Consider the following 14832-nt stretch of genomic DNA (forward strand, 5'->3'; position numbering starts at 1 on the left):
CCAACAGCACAGTCTGTCAAGACCCGGAGGAGAGGTCAGAAAGTGGGCTTTGCAGGGAATTCTGAGGTCCTGGAAGGAGAAAGGGCACATCCTCTTGACCCTGCATTCCGTGGGGAGGATCCTGGCTGGAGGGTCACGGCAGGGCTTTCTGAAGTGAGAGGCCAGGGCACTAACGCTCGCCCTCCTGCAATGGGGTTTTCCAGGCTACAAGCTCCGATGGCAGACGTAGCTCCCCGGTACTTGTCTGGCTTCTCCCTATCAGCTCTTGAGAGGCGAAGGATCAACAAGCAGACCCGTACAAAAGAAAAATACTGTTTATTCCACACAACTACATCAAGTGCTTCATCCCCATTCTTCCCTCCCCACCCCTCACTCCAGCCCTCAGCAGGCTTTGCCCCTTGTGGGGGGATAGTCAGAACCTCAGTGTCAGAGCCTGGCCTATGAGACAGAAAGGAAATCTAGGCATAGGAAGGTGAGTGGGTCCAAGGGCACAAAAACGTCAGGGTTTCTCTCATTCCGGATTCAAGTGTGTTCCTCAATCCGCTTGGCCAAATTCTTCCCTGGGCCCCCACTAGATAAAATGCCGTGGATAGGGCAGGGTCAAAGACCCCAGCTGATTCACTGGGCCACAGAAAGTTTTGGTCTTTCTTTCATTTAAAACAAAAACAAACACCACCACACGCAGACAGTGAAATCATTTCTGCCCTTTCTCCTGCCTAAGCTCTGGCTCTGTCCGGAAAGGTGCTTTCAAAACAAAAGTTATATAAACTCCCTTCAGAGCCTGGTGCTACCAGAAACAAAGCAGAAAACCCACGTCGGGTACAGATAGCTGCTCCCCGAGGGTCCGACATGGGAGAGCAGGAACAGAGACAGCAAGCCGGTGAGCTCTGCCCTGGGCCATTTCAGGGATACTCTGCACCCCCCTGCCTGGGGAATTCAGCCTGCAAAAATCCTGTTCCTCGGAAAGACCTACCCATCCTTCCTGGAGAGGAGAAAATGGTTTCATTCTAGCCCAGCCTCGGGAAGACAGATTTAGAAAAGGGAGGAGCTGAGAAAGCATGGCCAGGCCTAATTTAGACCAGAACTTCATTATCTTTTTCCTTTCGCAGACCAGGACAGATGGGTTCCTCCTGCATCTCCAGGGCCACGGCCACACCCTGGATTATATGCTACTCCCAGGGCTCCAGCTGTGACCCACTTGTCTTTCCCAAAAAAGAAAGCATATCTGAACGCAAGTGTTTGAGGGTGAAAACCTGTCTCTCTCTGATTTATTGAAGGGTAAGTCACTGAATCGTTTGCCAACCCCAGTACTTTAACTCTTCTTACTAAAAACTTGCTTAGCACGCCTCTCCCAAGCCAGTTCATCTCATGCAGACAGGGTGGATAACCCTAAACTGGAGTGTGACGCCTCCCCCCCGGGAGACATATTCTCTCCTGGGAGGCCGGGGCAGGCAAGGTGCCTGCCTGCTTCCTCATTCTCACCACACTCGGGAAGGTTTGGTTGGTCTGAACGTAGCGGGCAGGGGTGGGGGTGTGTGTGTGTGTGTGTGTGTGTGTGTGTGTGTGTGTGGCAATTTGACACACACAATTGTCCTCTCACACTCTGGCAATGTAGGGCCTGCCAGGGACCAGTCGTAGGCAGGAAATGACAGCAAGCCAGAGGAAGCTAGACCAGGAGGTGGCTCTGCCACAGTGACCAGTGGGGGTGGGGATGGGCCCTCGCCTCGCAGCCACCTCATCGGGGTAGATCTTGTGAGGTGTGGAGCTGGGCGGCTGCTATGGACCTGGCTCTGTGACTTGTGCCCCTTTAGGGACGGTCTCCTGGGTTCATCTAAGCCAACCTCTTAGTGCTCTCCTGACCTCCCAGAGTGATATACTGAGTTCCAGGGGCTGTCCAGCCACCGTGAGGCTGGGAAACTCACTTAGCAGCTTGGGTGAGATGCCAGCCCTCAACGTGCCATAGCTGTCCTTTCTACAGGTGACGCCCATCCTGCCTCAGGGGTCTTCTTGACTGGGGGCGGAGGGGGGGAGCGGGGATTGTTTGCACAAACACGTGATCTAAGACTTTGGACAAAATAAGATTTCTCCTCCAGTATCCAAGGCTCTGAGTCTCAAAGAAAATTAAGAGTTAAGTCACCTTCTGCAAGAGACCTTCCTGGGCTGCCACCAGTCCTTTCTGGATGTTGGCCTTTTCCCCGGGCCCTTGCTGTTTGGTTTAGTGTTTCATTTGCCCCTTCTGAGAAGGCCCGGCACTGGGTTGGGGGTGGGTGGGAGGACAAGAGAAAGAGAGAGTCAGCATTCCTTCCCTCATTTTTCTCCAGGGTGCTGCGAGAGCTTGGGCAATGGGATTTTCCAGGCTGCCAGTTCTTTATCCCTCACTGTTTAGTGGAGACAGCCATGGGCAGAGATTAGATTAAAATCTGGGAGGACGGGCTTATTTGCTAAGTTCCCAACGTGCTGTACACCCAGGTCAACTCCAGGACAGCTAGAGTTCAGAGCTGCTTCCTTCCACCATGGATTACAAATGAAAAGGTTCCGCTTTAGTGCAATTTCCCCCCAAAAGGAATCAGGAAGAAGTGGGAAAGGAGATCACGTGTTCTGGCCCCAGGGCTGCGGGAACCTTCTGACCTGGAAGGCAAGGCAGACACTGAGCCTGACCTTCTGAGCAGCTCATCACACTTTTCAGAATTGTGCCTCTTGGGTCCTTTGCGGGCGCGGGGGGAGGGGGGGGGGGCAGGCGGTGTGCCTGCAGGCAAAGGGTGGGAGGTGAGGCTGCAGTCCCTGCCACACTTACACACAGGAGCAAAGGGGAAGAGAGGGCCAGAGAGAATGCCATCAAAAACAAGAGCTAATGGCCAGGGGTCCTTCGGGGGCTGTGGTAGCCCTGCCCCAAGGACGGGGGGGTGTCTGGTTCCCAACCAGAATTCACCCTTCGAAAACCACATTAGCAAAGTGCTTCTTTAAGTGAGGGAGGGGTCCCTCGGCATGACCAGCCCGGGCCCGAGCCTGCAGCTCTCCGGTGGGCCCCTCTGCCCTCCCCATGCTGTGAGATACGTGGAGGAGCGGAGGGAGGGAGGCAGCGGACACACATGCACACGGTGGAGTCTCGAGACCCAGGACGAGCACAGCTGCACGCCACACTGTGACAGGAGCTGTCACGGCGGTGGCTGCAGCCAGGTGCCAAGGGAGAAGTACAAAGTGCTGGAACGCAGGGCTGGGGGCTGAGCCCTAAGGGATCTGAAAGACATTCAGCTTGCTGGTGTTCTTGAGCGTCTGGCGCCGATTGCAGAACCAGACCCGCACCACCTCCCGGTCATAGTTGAGCTCCTTAGCAATCTCGGTGATCTCCTGGCCCGTGGGCAGTGGGTTCTTCTCGAAGTAGGCATTCAGGGCCTCTATGGCCTGGGGGGTGAAGGAGGTGCGGCGTTTGCGTTTCTTGGAGGGCTCACCTCCCACAAACTCCATCAGGTTCTGCTGCCCTTCCTGGTTCCGGAGTTCGGCTTCATTCAGCCACTTTTCCAGCACTGGCTTCAGCTTCTGGGCACTCTTGGGCGTGATGTCCAGCTTCTCGAACCTGTGGGTGACCCGAGCCCAGGGAAGGGACGGTGAGAATGTCTTATTCCTCACACTGGGGTGTGAGTACACTCCGCAAGGGGCCGCTCCTCTCAGGCCTGGTGACACTGGACTAAATGTTCCCCTCACCACCCCCACCAAGACCACCCTGGCCCAGCCAAGCCCGGACTCCTCAGACTGTCCTGCATCCCAGGTCATACCAGGGAGACCACTCCCATGGCCTCAGTTCAGTGGTGCAAGGATAACAGTGCAACTGCTGTATGAACAGCTCTTCCAGAACGTTCACACCCAAGTGAGTGAGGTCCTTTGAGGAGTTGTCTAGAGAGGCTTTCAGAGATGGCACATGGATGTAACGAGTACCTCTCCAGTCAGCCCCACAGCAGCCTCAGCAAGTCAGACAACTCTTTCTGACCAAGCCCAGACGGGACTACGGAACTGCCAACATGGAGCCTGCTCTAACAGTCACTCTCGTCTGATCCAGGGAGTTGGCAGGCACCCTTCGGCCATCCCTGAGCCATGTGCTCCTTCTCGTTTGAAACCCTCTGCCCTCCTTTGATGCTGGCACCAGAACCAGTTCGAACACTGCACGCAGAAAAATCAGCTCCATCCCTTTATAGTCATGCCTTGGAGGAGGGGGAGATGGGGGCATAACCGGGGAGGGGGGGCAGCGGGGGTCGTGGTTGAGAGCCAAGTCAGTACCGAAGGTCCCGCTTTGGGGACCAACTTCATAAGCTGTACTCCTTTTTCTGTAGGGTTCCTGAATGGATTAAGGTCTTGGGTTCCCCCCACCAAAAGACCACATAAATGCTCAGGATTGGAAGATAAGCTACAGAAGGCTCTCAGATGGACTGCATCAGTCTTTGGCTACTCTAGGTGTTCATGTCGATCCTTAGAACAGCCTTCCTGGTCTAGAAGGAGGCAGGAGCAAGGGAGAATATGGAAAGGAGCCATGCACCTGGGTCCCAGTGAGTGCCTAGGGACATCAGGTGCCTGAGCAGGACTTACTCACCTGCAGATAGCTGACTGGCTGTAGGCTGGGCCTTCCGTGGCAGTCAGAGCCTGACCCACCTGAGTCTGCGTGAGGCCCAGGGACAGCCGTCGGATCTTAAAGTTCTTGGCAAACTCCCGGATCTCTTCCAAGTTGATTCCGTCCTCATCCAGACTTGGGGTATGTGGCTCTAGGCCAGAGGAAGGGACCAGGGGTGAGTGTGTAAGACAGATGATATCACTGCTTATCTAGCTTATTGACCTGGCCTGGTAAAGTAGTGAGGGATGAGGACATTTGACAAAAGGCCCATGCACCCTTACTGTCCTCTTCGCCCCTATTCCCAAAGCAAACAAGCCTTGCAGGAAAGGAGCCTGGACTAACTGTCGGGAAGGAGGGGTCTGTTTTCAAGTTCTTCCAGCTCTAATGGCCAACCCTCCCCCATTCTCCCTACTCCTAGCCCCAAGCACACCTTAGCCATCCACATTCCTCAGATACTGGGTGAGAGACCAAAGGAGAGACAGCCCATGGGTTGGCTTCTCAAAGAAGCAGCCTCCACTATCATCACGCCTAGAATCCAGCTCAGCAGGAATGGGAATTAGAGAGCCAATCCCTGGTGTCAGGCCTTTGCCCTTCCCCTTTGGACTCTAGAAAGTTTATTAAGGAGAGCAGCATCTAAAGGCGCTGGGGTATTTGAATAAATGCCTCCTCTCCTCTTCTCTACAATCTTCTCCAGGAGCCACTTACTGGATACCAACTGGCTGACAGTAGGGGTCTCAGAGCAGGTGATTGGAATGGGAGCAGAGGCAGATGGCTTGGCCGCTGGGGCTGGGCTGGTGATGACCACCGCAGGCTGGGGCACGGCTGGCGTGGGCTGGATGGGCTGTACCTATGAAAAGAGAGTCCATGAGTCCCCACTGCCCACCCGCCTGGCTCTGGGGCTTGCAGTCCCTGCAAGGTCCAGAGGCAGGGCAAAATGGGCATGAAATCCTCACCCACCTGGCACACTCCTACCTATGCGCCATCACAAAGCGAGACTTACAAGCTACTTATTAGCACCCGCCTAACAATCATGACCAAGTTGGAGCCTCTCAGGCACCTGTGACAAGGCAGGTCAGAGGCTCAGAAAGTTTCAGTACAACTTGGTCAAAGCCCCAACAAGTATCCACCCTCGAGATAACTGCTCTCAAATCTTTTCCCTCAGAGCAGAAACCGAAACCTGATTCTAGGGCCTCCCAGGCCCCAAATATCTATCAATAAGGAACTGGCAAGTGATTCCTGGGACTTCCCTACAGTGAGATTCTATGCAGCTATTAAAAAGAGTACAGTAAATCTCTTGAATACTGACATGCAAAGAGCTCTGGGTCACAGTGCTAAGTGGAAAAAAAGGTAAAGTGAAAACAGTTTTTAGAGAATAATTCCTATTAAAAATACGTATGGGGATGGGTTAGCCCGGTGATGGGTATTAAAGAGGGCACGTACTGCATGGAGCACTGGGTGTTATGCACAAACAATGAATCATGGAACACTACATCAAAAACTAATGATGTCATGTATGGTGATTAACATAATAAAAGGAAAAAAAATACATATGGGGGCGCCTGGTGGCTCAGTCATTAAGCGTCCACCTTCGGCTCAGGTCATGATCCCAGGGTCCTGGGATCGAGCTCCGCATCAGGCTCCCTGCTCTGCGGGAAGCCTGCTTCTCCCTCTCCCACTCCCCCTGCTTGTGTTGCCTCTCTTCGCTGTGTCTCTCTCTGTCAAATAAAAAAATCTTCAAAAAAAATTACATATGAGTTTCCAGGAAAAAAGTCTGGAGGCATATAAAGCAAGTTGTCAACAGAAGTCATCTCTGGAGGTGGAATTTTACTTTTTTCCATTAACATACTATTGGAATTTTTATAAAAATCATGTATCATATTTATCATCAAGAGAAACTATAAATATATGACATTAGTATTTTTTTGTATGATTTTTTTTTAATAAACTCTACCCCCAACATGGGCCTAGAACTCATGACCCCGAGATCAAGAGTCGCATGTTCTACTGACTGAGCCAGCCAGGTGCACCCAGTATGATTTTTTTTTTTCTTAAAGCTTCCTGGAAAGTGTAGATTTCTCTAGGATGGGTCCTATTCCCTGGATTCTACCTCTTGGTAGCTCTCAAGTCCATTCCCCTCTTCATCACCAGAACCCTATTAGCCTTTAGTCAGGGCTCCTCATTTCTTGCTAGAACTGTTTCTCGGCTGCCTCCTAACAGGTGACAAGGACTCAAGTCTTGCCACGGTTCAGTTCTTAGCTCCACCTGGATAAGAGCTAATTTTTTTTTTTTTTAAGTAGGTTCCATGCCCAGTGTGGAGCTCAACGTGGGGCTTGAACTCACAACCCTGAGGTCAAGACCTGAGCTGAAACCAAGAGTCAGATGCTTAACCAACTATGCCACCCAGGCACCAACCGCCCACCACCCCCCCCCCCCGGGTAATTTCTTTTTAATACACATCTAGCCACTTCCCTGCTAAAAGCCCTTCCATGACTCCCCACTACATAATAACAGTGATAAAATAAAAGCTCCATTTTTCTAGTGCTTCCTGTGTACCAGAGTGTTAACTGTCTTATGTGTAATATATCCGTTAACATTCATAACCTTCTGAATTGGTACTCTGATAATCTCCAAGTTACAGAGGAGGCTACGGGGTTATTCACAAAGCTTGGAAACAGCACACCACATTTGAGGGCCACGGCCTCAACATCACCTGAGAACTTGCTAGAAATGCAAACTCTTGGGCTCCACTCCAACCCTACTGAATAAGAACTCCGGGGGTGGGGGGAATGTGTGTGTGTGTGCGCGCGGGGAATCTGCATTCCAATAAGGGGTGGTTCTGACACGCACTCAAGTTTGGGAACCCCTGCTCTGGCACATTATCATTCCTGCAATTACGTAAAGGTAGGCCCACTCTCCCATCCAACTCATCCCTTTAGATGAGTTCACCGACCCTTCTCTATGAGGCCTTGCTGAACTCCCCGGTCTGTTGGGAGCTCCCTTCTCTGGGTCCCCACAGCACCTTCTCAGGTCCCTATCATAGTCCTTGTCACGCTGGCTTGCAGTGTCTCCAGCACTGGGCTACCTAAGGCTAGGGAGGGCATCTTACTCGTCTCTAGATCTTCAGCACCTGGGACATAGTAGGCACTCAAAAACTGCTCCTGGAATGAACAAATAAAGCAATAATCAAAGCCACAGTGCAGAGTGAAGGGGTGAAGTGGGAGGAGGTACAGAATAAACTTCTGGGGCTCTGCCGGTGGTCTGTTCACCTTGGAGCTAATCAAGGCTCAGTTTACTCTGACCACCTCCCTGGCCTTCTCAGCACACCACTAGCCTCTGAGGGCACAGAGACGCGTTTTTGGGTGTGTGTGGGTAGGGGTGGGGGGGTGCTCCTTCCCTGGACAGAGTATGTGGGGACTCGCTTGGGCCTTCTACCCTGGGATTTCCCCTCACTTTGGAGAGGTGCTCTGTTTCCTGGGGACTTCAGAAGATAATCTTGTCCTGCCCTGCAGTCTTGAGGGAGGCAGCCCATTCCAGACAGCCCTGCCTGCCGCCCACCCCCCACAATCCTGCCCTCGCCCCAACCCAGCCCTTGTACCTCACTCTTAGCAGGGGACTCAGGCGTGCTTGCCTTCCGGACAGCCACGGGCGGAGGCAGGGGGCTGCTGGCCAGGGTTGCAATCACCTGGCCCTGGGCATTCAACAACAGCTGGGGCGTCACAGCCTGGACCTGCAGGCTCTGGGCTGGTGCTGGGGCTGCCACGCTAGCCGAGTTCACTACCCACGGAAGGGCTCCAATAACCTGCGAGGAAACAACGCAGGGACCCCGGGTGTGAGGCCAGTGTCCAGTCCTGCCCCCAACCCAAAGCCCCACACTGGCAGGGGAAGGGACTTAAATCACTGCACCCTTCTGGAGCTCAGTTTCCTCGTCAGTAAGGACAAGGATTCATCCTCTAGGAGCTGTTTCCTTTGTTCGATCTCCAGAGCTGTGGTGGGGCAGGAGTAGGTCTGCACGTGAGTCACACGGCCCTGGATGCGAATCCCTGCCCTGCCTCATTTTATCAGGTGGCTTAATTTCTCTGGACTTCAGCCTTCTCCCCTGTAAAAGGGGAATGCAAATCTCCACCTAGTAGGCCTGTACTCCAAGTGAGGTGAGGTAATGTACGAGAAAGCACCAAACGCAGAGCCAGGCCACGAGGTGGGTGCTCCACAAATGAAAGCCCCCGGCTAGAGTGAGCACCTAGAGGGCGGGGTGGGGGCTATGCCCCTGTCTGGGCTCAGCATCAGCACAGAGCTGCCACACGAGGGACAGGGACAGCAGCTTGACACCCTGTTGGAGTTTCTTTGACCGTTAGCCCGTATCCTGACCCCCCAGGCAGCTTCTCCACCACCCCCACCCCTCAGCCCTGCCTTTGACCACTTGCCTGTCCCTGAGCGTTGGTGAGGATCTGACTGCTGATCCCCGGCATGCTGGGAATGGCGTTGGCAATGACCGGAGTGGTAGTGAGGGAACCTAGGATCTGGGTCTGTCCCCCGAGGGAAGCGGCACTGATCTGTGGGTGGAGAAAGAGCCCTGCTCAGAGGCCAAGGGGCAAGAAAGAGCCCTAGGCAGAGAGGAGAAGGCTGAGGGCCGGGGGTGGGGGGTGGGGTGTGGGGTGTGGGGTGTGTGTGGGGCGGGGGTTGGGGAGATACAGGTGCTGGGCAGATGTGAATGTGGGCTGCAGGCCCAGGTCCAGCTGAAGAGTATCCAGGGCCGGGGGCTGCAGGGGCCTGGCAGGGAAGGGTGGGGCCGCCGCCGTGGAAGGGTAACTCTGGCTAATCTCTCAGGCCAGGCCTGGGAGGACAGAAAGTCCAGACTGGAGGGGCCAGCGATTCTAGTCGCACCTAACAGCTCCCCTGGCAAGCCGGGAGCCACACTGGACAGACACTGGCGTGGGGGCGTGAGCCTCCAGCTCCGCCTTAGTTACAGCTCACAAGTGTGCAATCCCCAGACATCATCCCACCCTCCAAGGCCGATCCAGTGGTTCAGGTTCTGGAGAATTTGCCCAGCCCTCTTGGCGGAGGCTGTCTGCTCTTGTCTGGGACGGATGGGCTGGCAGATGCAAGAAGGCCTCAGAGGGGGGCCATCTCTGCTGATGTGTTGGAAAAAAGAGCCGTATGCGGGGGGCTGGTCCTCCACCTCCTTCCTCCCCTGTGGGAAGGGCCGCTTCCACCCTTGGCCCAAGATTCGGTCCATCCCTGGTCAGCCCCGGGTGAGGGCAGCGGCTTACAATTCCTGGGCTCAGCGCGAAGCCCGCGGGCTGGACGGTGATCTGTGGGGGGGTGTCCACCGGCTTGGGCGTAGGGGCAGTAGCAGTGGCAGCAGTGGGCTGCGGGACAATGGCAGGCGCGGTCTGCAGCAGCGGCTGGGGCTGGAACAGCGGCTGGGGCTGGGCTGCTGGCCGGGGCTGGCTGGGCGAGGAGGCCTGTGCCGGCGGCGGAACAGCTTGTACGGGAGTCGGGAGGGCGGCGTTCAGCACAGCGGCTGCTATGGAGCAAGGCAGAGACAGGGGTGCTCAAACGCCCAGCCGCGGCCCCCCGAGCGGCTCCAATCCCAGGGGATCTGGCACAGGCAGGAGAGGGGGTTGGGACGGCGGGGCAGAGGGGACAGGCAGCTGTGATTCCCTTGATCCTTGCAGGGGCAGCACAGGGCAACATCTCTCATCCCCCCCCCTTGGGCCTGGAGATGTGGAGGCTCAAAACCAGAAGCTGAATCTTCTTGCAGTCCTTCTCAGGAGGCTGGTCGTGGGGTGCATTCTGGCGTGGGGGGAGAGGGGCAGTCTCAGTTGGCTGGAGTAGGAGAGGCCTGCTGGGCCAGCACCGTGTCATGGCCTAGAGTCCCGAGGTGGTGTAGCAGCTCTGTGGCGGGGTGCCTGGGACACCGGATCCAGACTCCAGGGCTGTGGCCCTGGCGGGCCGCGGGTTCTGAGTCCAACATGGCAAGCGCGCGTATAGGGTGGTGGGGGGCCTGCTGCCGTCCTGGGGAGAGTTGCCGTTACCTTGCAGACCGGCTAAAGGTGGCTTGAAAATTCCCCCCGTGGGAGAAGCAGCTGTCAGTCCTGGGAGGGCGGCCACGGTTGCTGTAGGAATTGTCCACACGGCCAGCCCCTGCTGACCAGCCACTTGACCTGCAATACTGATGGGGATAAGAAGAGGTTGAGTAACTGCCCCTGCTGGAACCATAACTCCTGTCAGAACTGTGGCTAAGTTTTCCTGAGTCAAGACCTGCAAAAGCAAACAAGATTTCAAAAAGAAAAGAAAAAATAAAAAAATCAACATTGATAGCGCAAACACCGGGTCTCTCGGACCCAGTTGAGCACAAACAAAGCATTCTGAGGGCGGTGGGGGGGGGGGCGGGGGGAGGCCACATGAGGGTGGGGAAGAGACAAGCCCTAGCCGGAGGCCCAACCCTGAGGGGGTGCCTGGACCTGACGAGCCTGCCTTCAGAGAAGCTGCCCCTCTTGGAGACAGGGCCTGGCCCTGCTCACAGCACAGCCAAGGGGAAGCAGGGGCGGGGGCTGGTGGTACCACGTAGTCGAGGGCCTACAGAGGCCTCTGGGCAGCTCTGATGGAGGATACTCCCCTGCCGGATGCCTGGCAGATCTGTGCCAGGAGCGAAGGGCCACAGGGAGCGCAGCACTGCTGGGGGATAGGGAGGCAGCTTCTCATTGCCCTGGGCCTCCCCCCTGGCTCTAAATGAGGACTCTGAACAATCCATTAACTCTGCCAGGCATCCACTGGAGGGGCTAACAAGGGCATCCCCTCATTTAGTCATGGGATAAACAGAGACACCTGTGGCACGAAAGAGTTAATGTTCTCCCTACCTACAGTCCTTGCTGGACCCAGGGATACGACTTGGCAAGCACACATCTGATTTTCCCAGTGGGCCTGATCTGGGGTAGGGGAGAGGCCAGGGGTGCCTAGTAGGGGGGCGTCCCTCCTCCAAGCCGCAGCCCCTTCCCTGTTCTTCCCGTGAAATTCCCAGGTCCCGCGGCCAGCCCACGTTGGCTGTCCCACGCTTTGCTCCTGCCCAGGGCCCTCTGCTCAGCTCCCCGGGGGGGCCCTTACCTGGGGGGCAGCCTGTACAGATAATGGAGCCAGGGTCTGCGAGGCCTGAGGCTGGCTGGGGGCTTGGCTGAAGGTGGCAACAGCAGGGGCAGGGCTCGGAGGGATCCCCGGCAGAGACTTCACTTCACGTGGCATGGAGAGAAAGGACAAGGAGTGAGCCTGGTACGCGCGGAGGGGTCACCGGAGTACAGCAGCTTGTTGCAGCCTGAGGGGGCAACTCTCAGCCTCACACTCTGTTTCTGCATAACCCAAGGCCAATCACTGGCCTTCCCTGGCCCCGGGGAGACTGCTTCCCCCAGTGCTGCCGGTCGTGAGAACAGGAGGCTGGGGAGCCCTGTGCCAGACCTGCAAGGTAGGCTACCCTCCTCCCACCTCTAGCTGAAGAAAATGCAGGCCTGTGCGCAGCTGGCTCTCAGTCTCTCACTTCCCGGCTCCGCAGGACACGGTGACCTATCACATCATCAGTAGAAGGGCCTGAAGTGAACGTGTGGCAGCAAGGGAAGGAGCTAGAACCGATGGGAGCAACTTCCCTTGGCTCATCCGGCAGCGGAATCATTGTTCACACTACCTGCAGGCTTCTTTTTGGATGCAGGTGCTGGCCTGGGGCAAAGCTCCGAGGATTCCTGTAGGGGGAAGTCCTTGAAGTGACAGCCCTGAAAACTGGACTCTGGAACCCAGGGGCACTCCAGGCTGGGCAGAGTTTCTCTGCCAGTGCCTAAGGGCTGAGGTCCAGAAGAGGAGCTTCGCTGAGCTTCTAAAGGAACCTCCTGTGAACCGGAGTTTTTCACCCATGTTACAGCTTCCGACTTAGTCAGGTATTGGGGACCCCACCAGGAAACCTCTTCAAAGCTACACAACCATGAGGAGAGGGGTTATTATTTAATACATGGTAAGACCACGGATGGGGTGATGGAGGTTAGACCAGATTGGTGGCCTCTTAATACTGGCTGGGCACAGATTTCCAGGCCCGAATCTAGGCCTCCTGAATGGGAATGGCCGGGAGTGGAGGCCAGCAACCTCTCCTCTCCCTCTACTTTCTTTTAAGCTCTCTTGTGATACAGCACGCAGCCACAGTGGGAACCACTGAATCAGATAACCTTCCAACCCTGCGTTCCCAGCCCGTTTTAATCTGGAAAGGCAGCAATTTAACTCAGGACTGTAATGTTCACAGTATATAAGGACAAAAAATCCAATTGTTTAAGGAATTAAAGAGACAAACAGGCAACAACTAAAGCCTTCTAAAATTCAAACAGGGGGCGCCTGGGTGGCTCAGTCATTGGGCATCTGTCTTCGACTCCGGTCATGATCCTGGGGTCCTGGGATCAAGCCCCACATCGGGCTCCCTGCTCAGCGGAGAGCCTGCTTCTCCCTCTCCCACTCCCCCTGCTTGTGTTCCCTCTCTCGCTGTCTCTCTCTCTGTCAAATAAATAAATAAAATCTTAATAAAAAAATAAAATAAAATTCAAACAGAAAACAAAATGGCAGGTTCATCTCCACTGTGGAAGGGAAATGCAGTTCTAACTACTGAAAAAAATCAGAGAACATAAGGATACTCTGAATCTATGAAAATTTATTTATTTATTTATTTGTTTTTTAAAGATTTTATTTATTTATTTGACAGAAAGAGACATAGCGAGAGAGGGGACACAAGCAGGGGGAGTGGGAGAGGGAGAAGCAAGCTTCCTGCTGAGCAGGGAGCCCGAAGCGTGACTCGATCCCGGGACCCTGGAATCATGACCTGAGCCGAAGGCAGACGCTTAACGACTGAGCCACCCAGGCACCCCTGAATCTATGAAAATTTAAAAAAGATTTTGCTTGACAAAATTTTATGAAATTTAAAAAAAGGAAAGTGGGAAAATGGGAATGTGATGAACACGAATGAGAAAAGCTTACCATCTAAAGAAAGGACATATTCATTTTATTAGGATTTATTTCCAAAGTAGGACCCAGGGTCCAAGGGTTTGCCTAACATTTAGGGCTTTTGTCCCTTCCTGCAAGACTGCTTTTCAGAGACTGAACCAATTCACAGAACAGTCAATAATGTTCCTATTTCTCCAAAGTGCCACCCAATTTAGGTTTTGTCACTGTTTATTTTTCTGGCTTAACAGGCATGTGGTACCTTATAGCCAATTACTTGTCCTCTCATTGACAGATTTTGTATTTTTCATGTAATGACTTCCTCCTATGTACACAATTGATTTCTCTTCAAAAGGAATTCGAGTGGACAATACCTCAAAGGAAAAAACAAATTTTCAAAGGACCAGTACAAAGGCACTCAAAGCACTACCGGTTATGACAGTGAAAAACCAGACAGTTTGACAATAGCCAAACCCAGACTCAGGTGTGTGAATCTATGGCAATAAAGGAAATGGGCCTATGAATAATATGGTGGTAAGTGTCCTATTACAGTCTACGCTTGGTGGCCACAACTATAAAGATACATACTGTGACAAGGACTGGGTAGTAATTTAGAGTGATATAAATCACTCGAGCTTTTTCATCCTGAAAAAGTTTCCCATTACTTAGTTTTGTTTGAAGAGGAAACTCTTCGTAATATTGCGTACCTAGAAAGATTGCAAGGCCACAGTCTAAGTTGGCAGCTTCTTAGGAGGTACATCGAAATGCCTCCCTTACCTTCTTGATGATAACTAGAATTTCCCTTCCAGAGAATAGGACTTTCGTGAAAGGCTTAAATATACAAACCTCTGGAAGATGATGTACACTACCATAAACACTCATGCTAACGTGTAAATAGTTGATTTAGGATCCATTTCCGAGAGCAGGTTTGGACAAGGAACAGAATTAAGGCACCAGAAGAAATGAGATATGGAAGACAGATTAAAGAGTAAAAAGGGATGGGGCGCCTGGGCGGCTCAGTCGGTTAAGCGTCCGACTCTTGATTTCGGCTCAGGTCACCATCTCAGGGTCCTGAGATCGAGCCCCACATTGGGCTCCTTGCTGAGCATGATCCGGTTTAAGATTCTCCCTCCCTGGGGCGCCTGGGTGGCTCAGATGGTTAAACGTCTGCCTTCGGCTCAGGTCATGATCCCAGGGTCCTGGGATCAAGTCCCACATCAGGCTCCCTGCTCCTTGGGAGCCTGCTTCTCCCTCTGCCTCTCTCTCTCTCT

The 14832-nt window shown here is 53.9% G+C and overlaps 1 protein-coding gene across 4 annotated transcripts in view; it reads right to left on the minus strand.

Annotated features, from left to right (window-relative positions):
• Window positions 1–296: 296 nt before the first annotated feature.
• The window catches only part of POU6F1 (POU class 6 homeobox 1), a 28944-nt gene continuing 14408 nt past the window's right edge, over window positions 297–14832 (minus strand). For 3 of the 4 annotated variants that reach the window (XM_081821693.1, XM_081821695.1, XM_081821694.1), the window contains 8 exons: window positions 11705–11826; window positions 10636–10861; window positions 9868–10124; window positions 9022–9150; window positions 8196–8399; window positions 5306–5447; window positions 4583–4751; window positions 297–3574 (listed from right to left, as the gene is read on the minus strand). In XM_081821693.1, coding sequence (XP_081677819.1) covers window positions 3229–3574; window positions 4583–4751; window positions 5306–5447; window positions 8196–8399; window positions 9022–9150; window positions 9868–10124; window positions 10636–10861; window positions 11705–11826 — 1595 coding nt within the window. In that variant the 3' untranslated portion in view covers window positions 297–3228. The remainder of the gene's footprint in view (window positions 3575–4582; window positions 4752–5305; window positions 5448–8195; window positions 8400–9021; window positions 9151–9867; window positions 10125–10635; window positions 10862–11704; window positions 11827–14832) is intronic. The other variant, XM_081821696.1, reaches the window with a different exon arrangement.

This window comes from Leptonychotes weddellii, chromosome 5 (genome assembly GCF_054177405.1).
Source record: "Leptonychotes weddellii isolate Sample4059 chromosome 5, ASM5417740v2, whole genome shotgun sequence".
Lineage (NCBI taxonomy): Eukaryota > Metazoa > Chordata > Mammalia > Carnivora > Phocidae > Leptonychotes > Leptonychotes weddellii.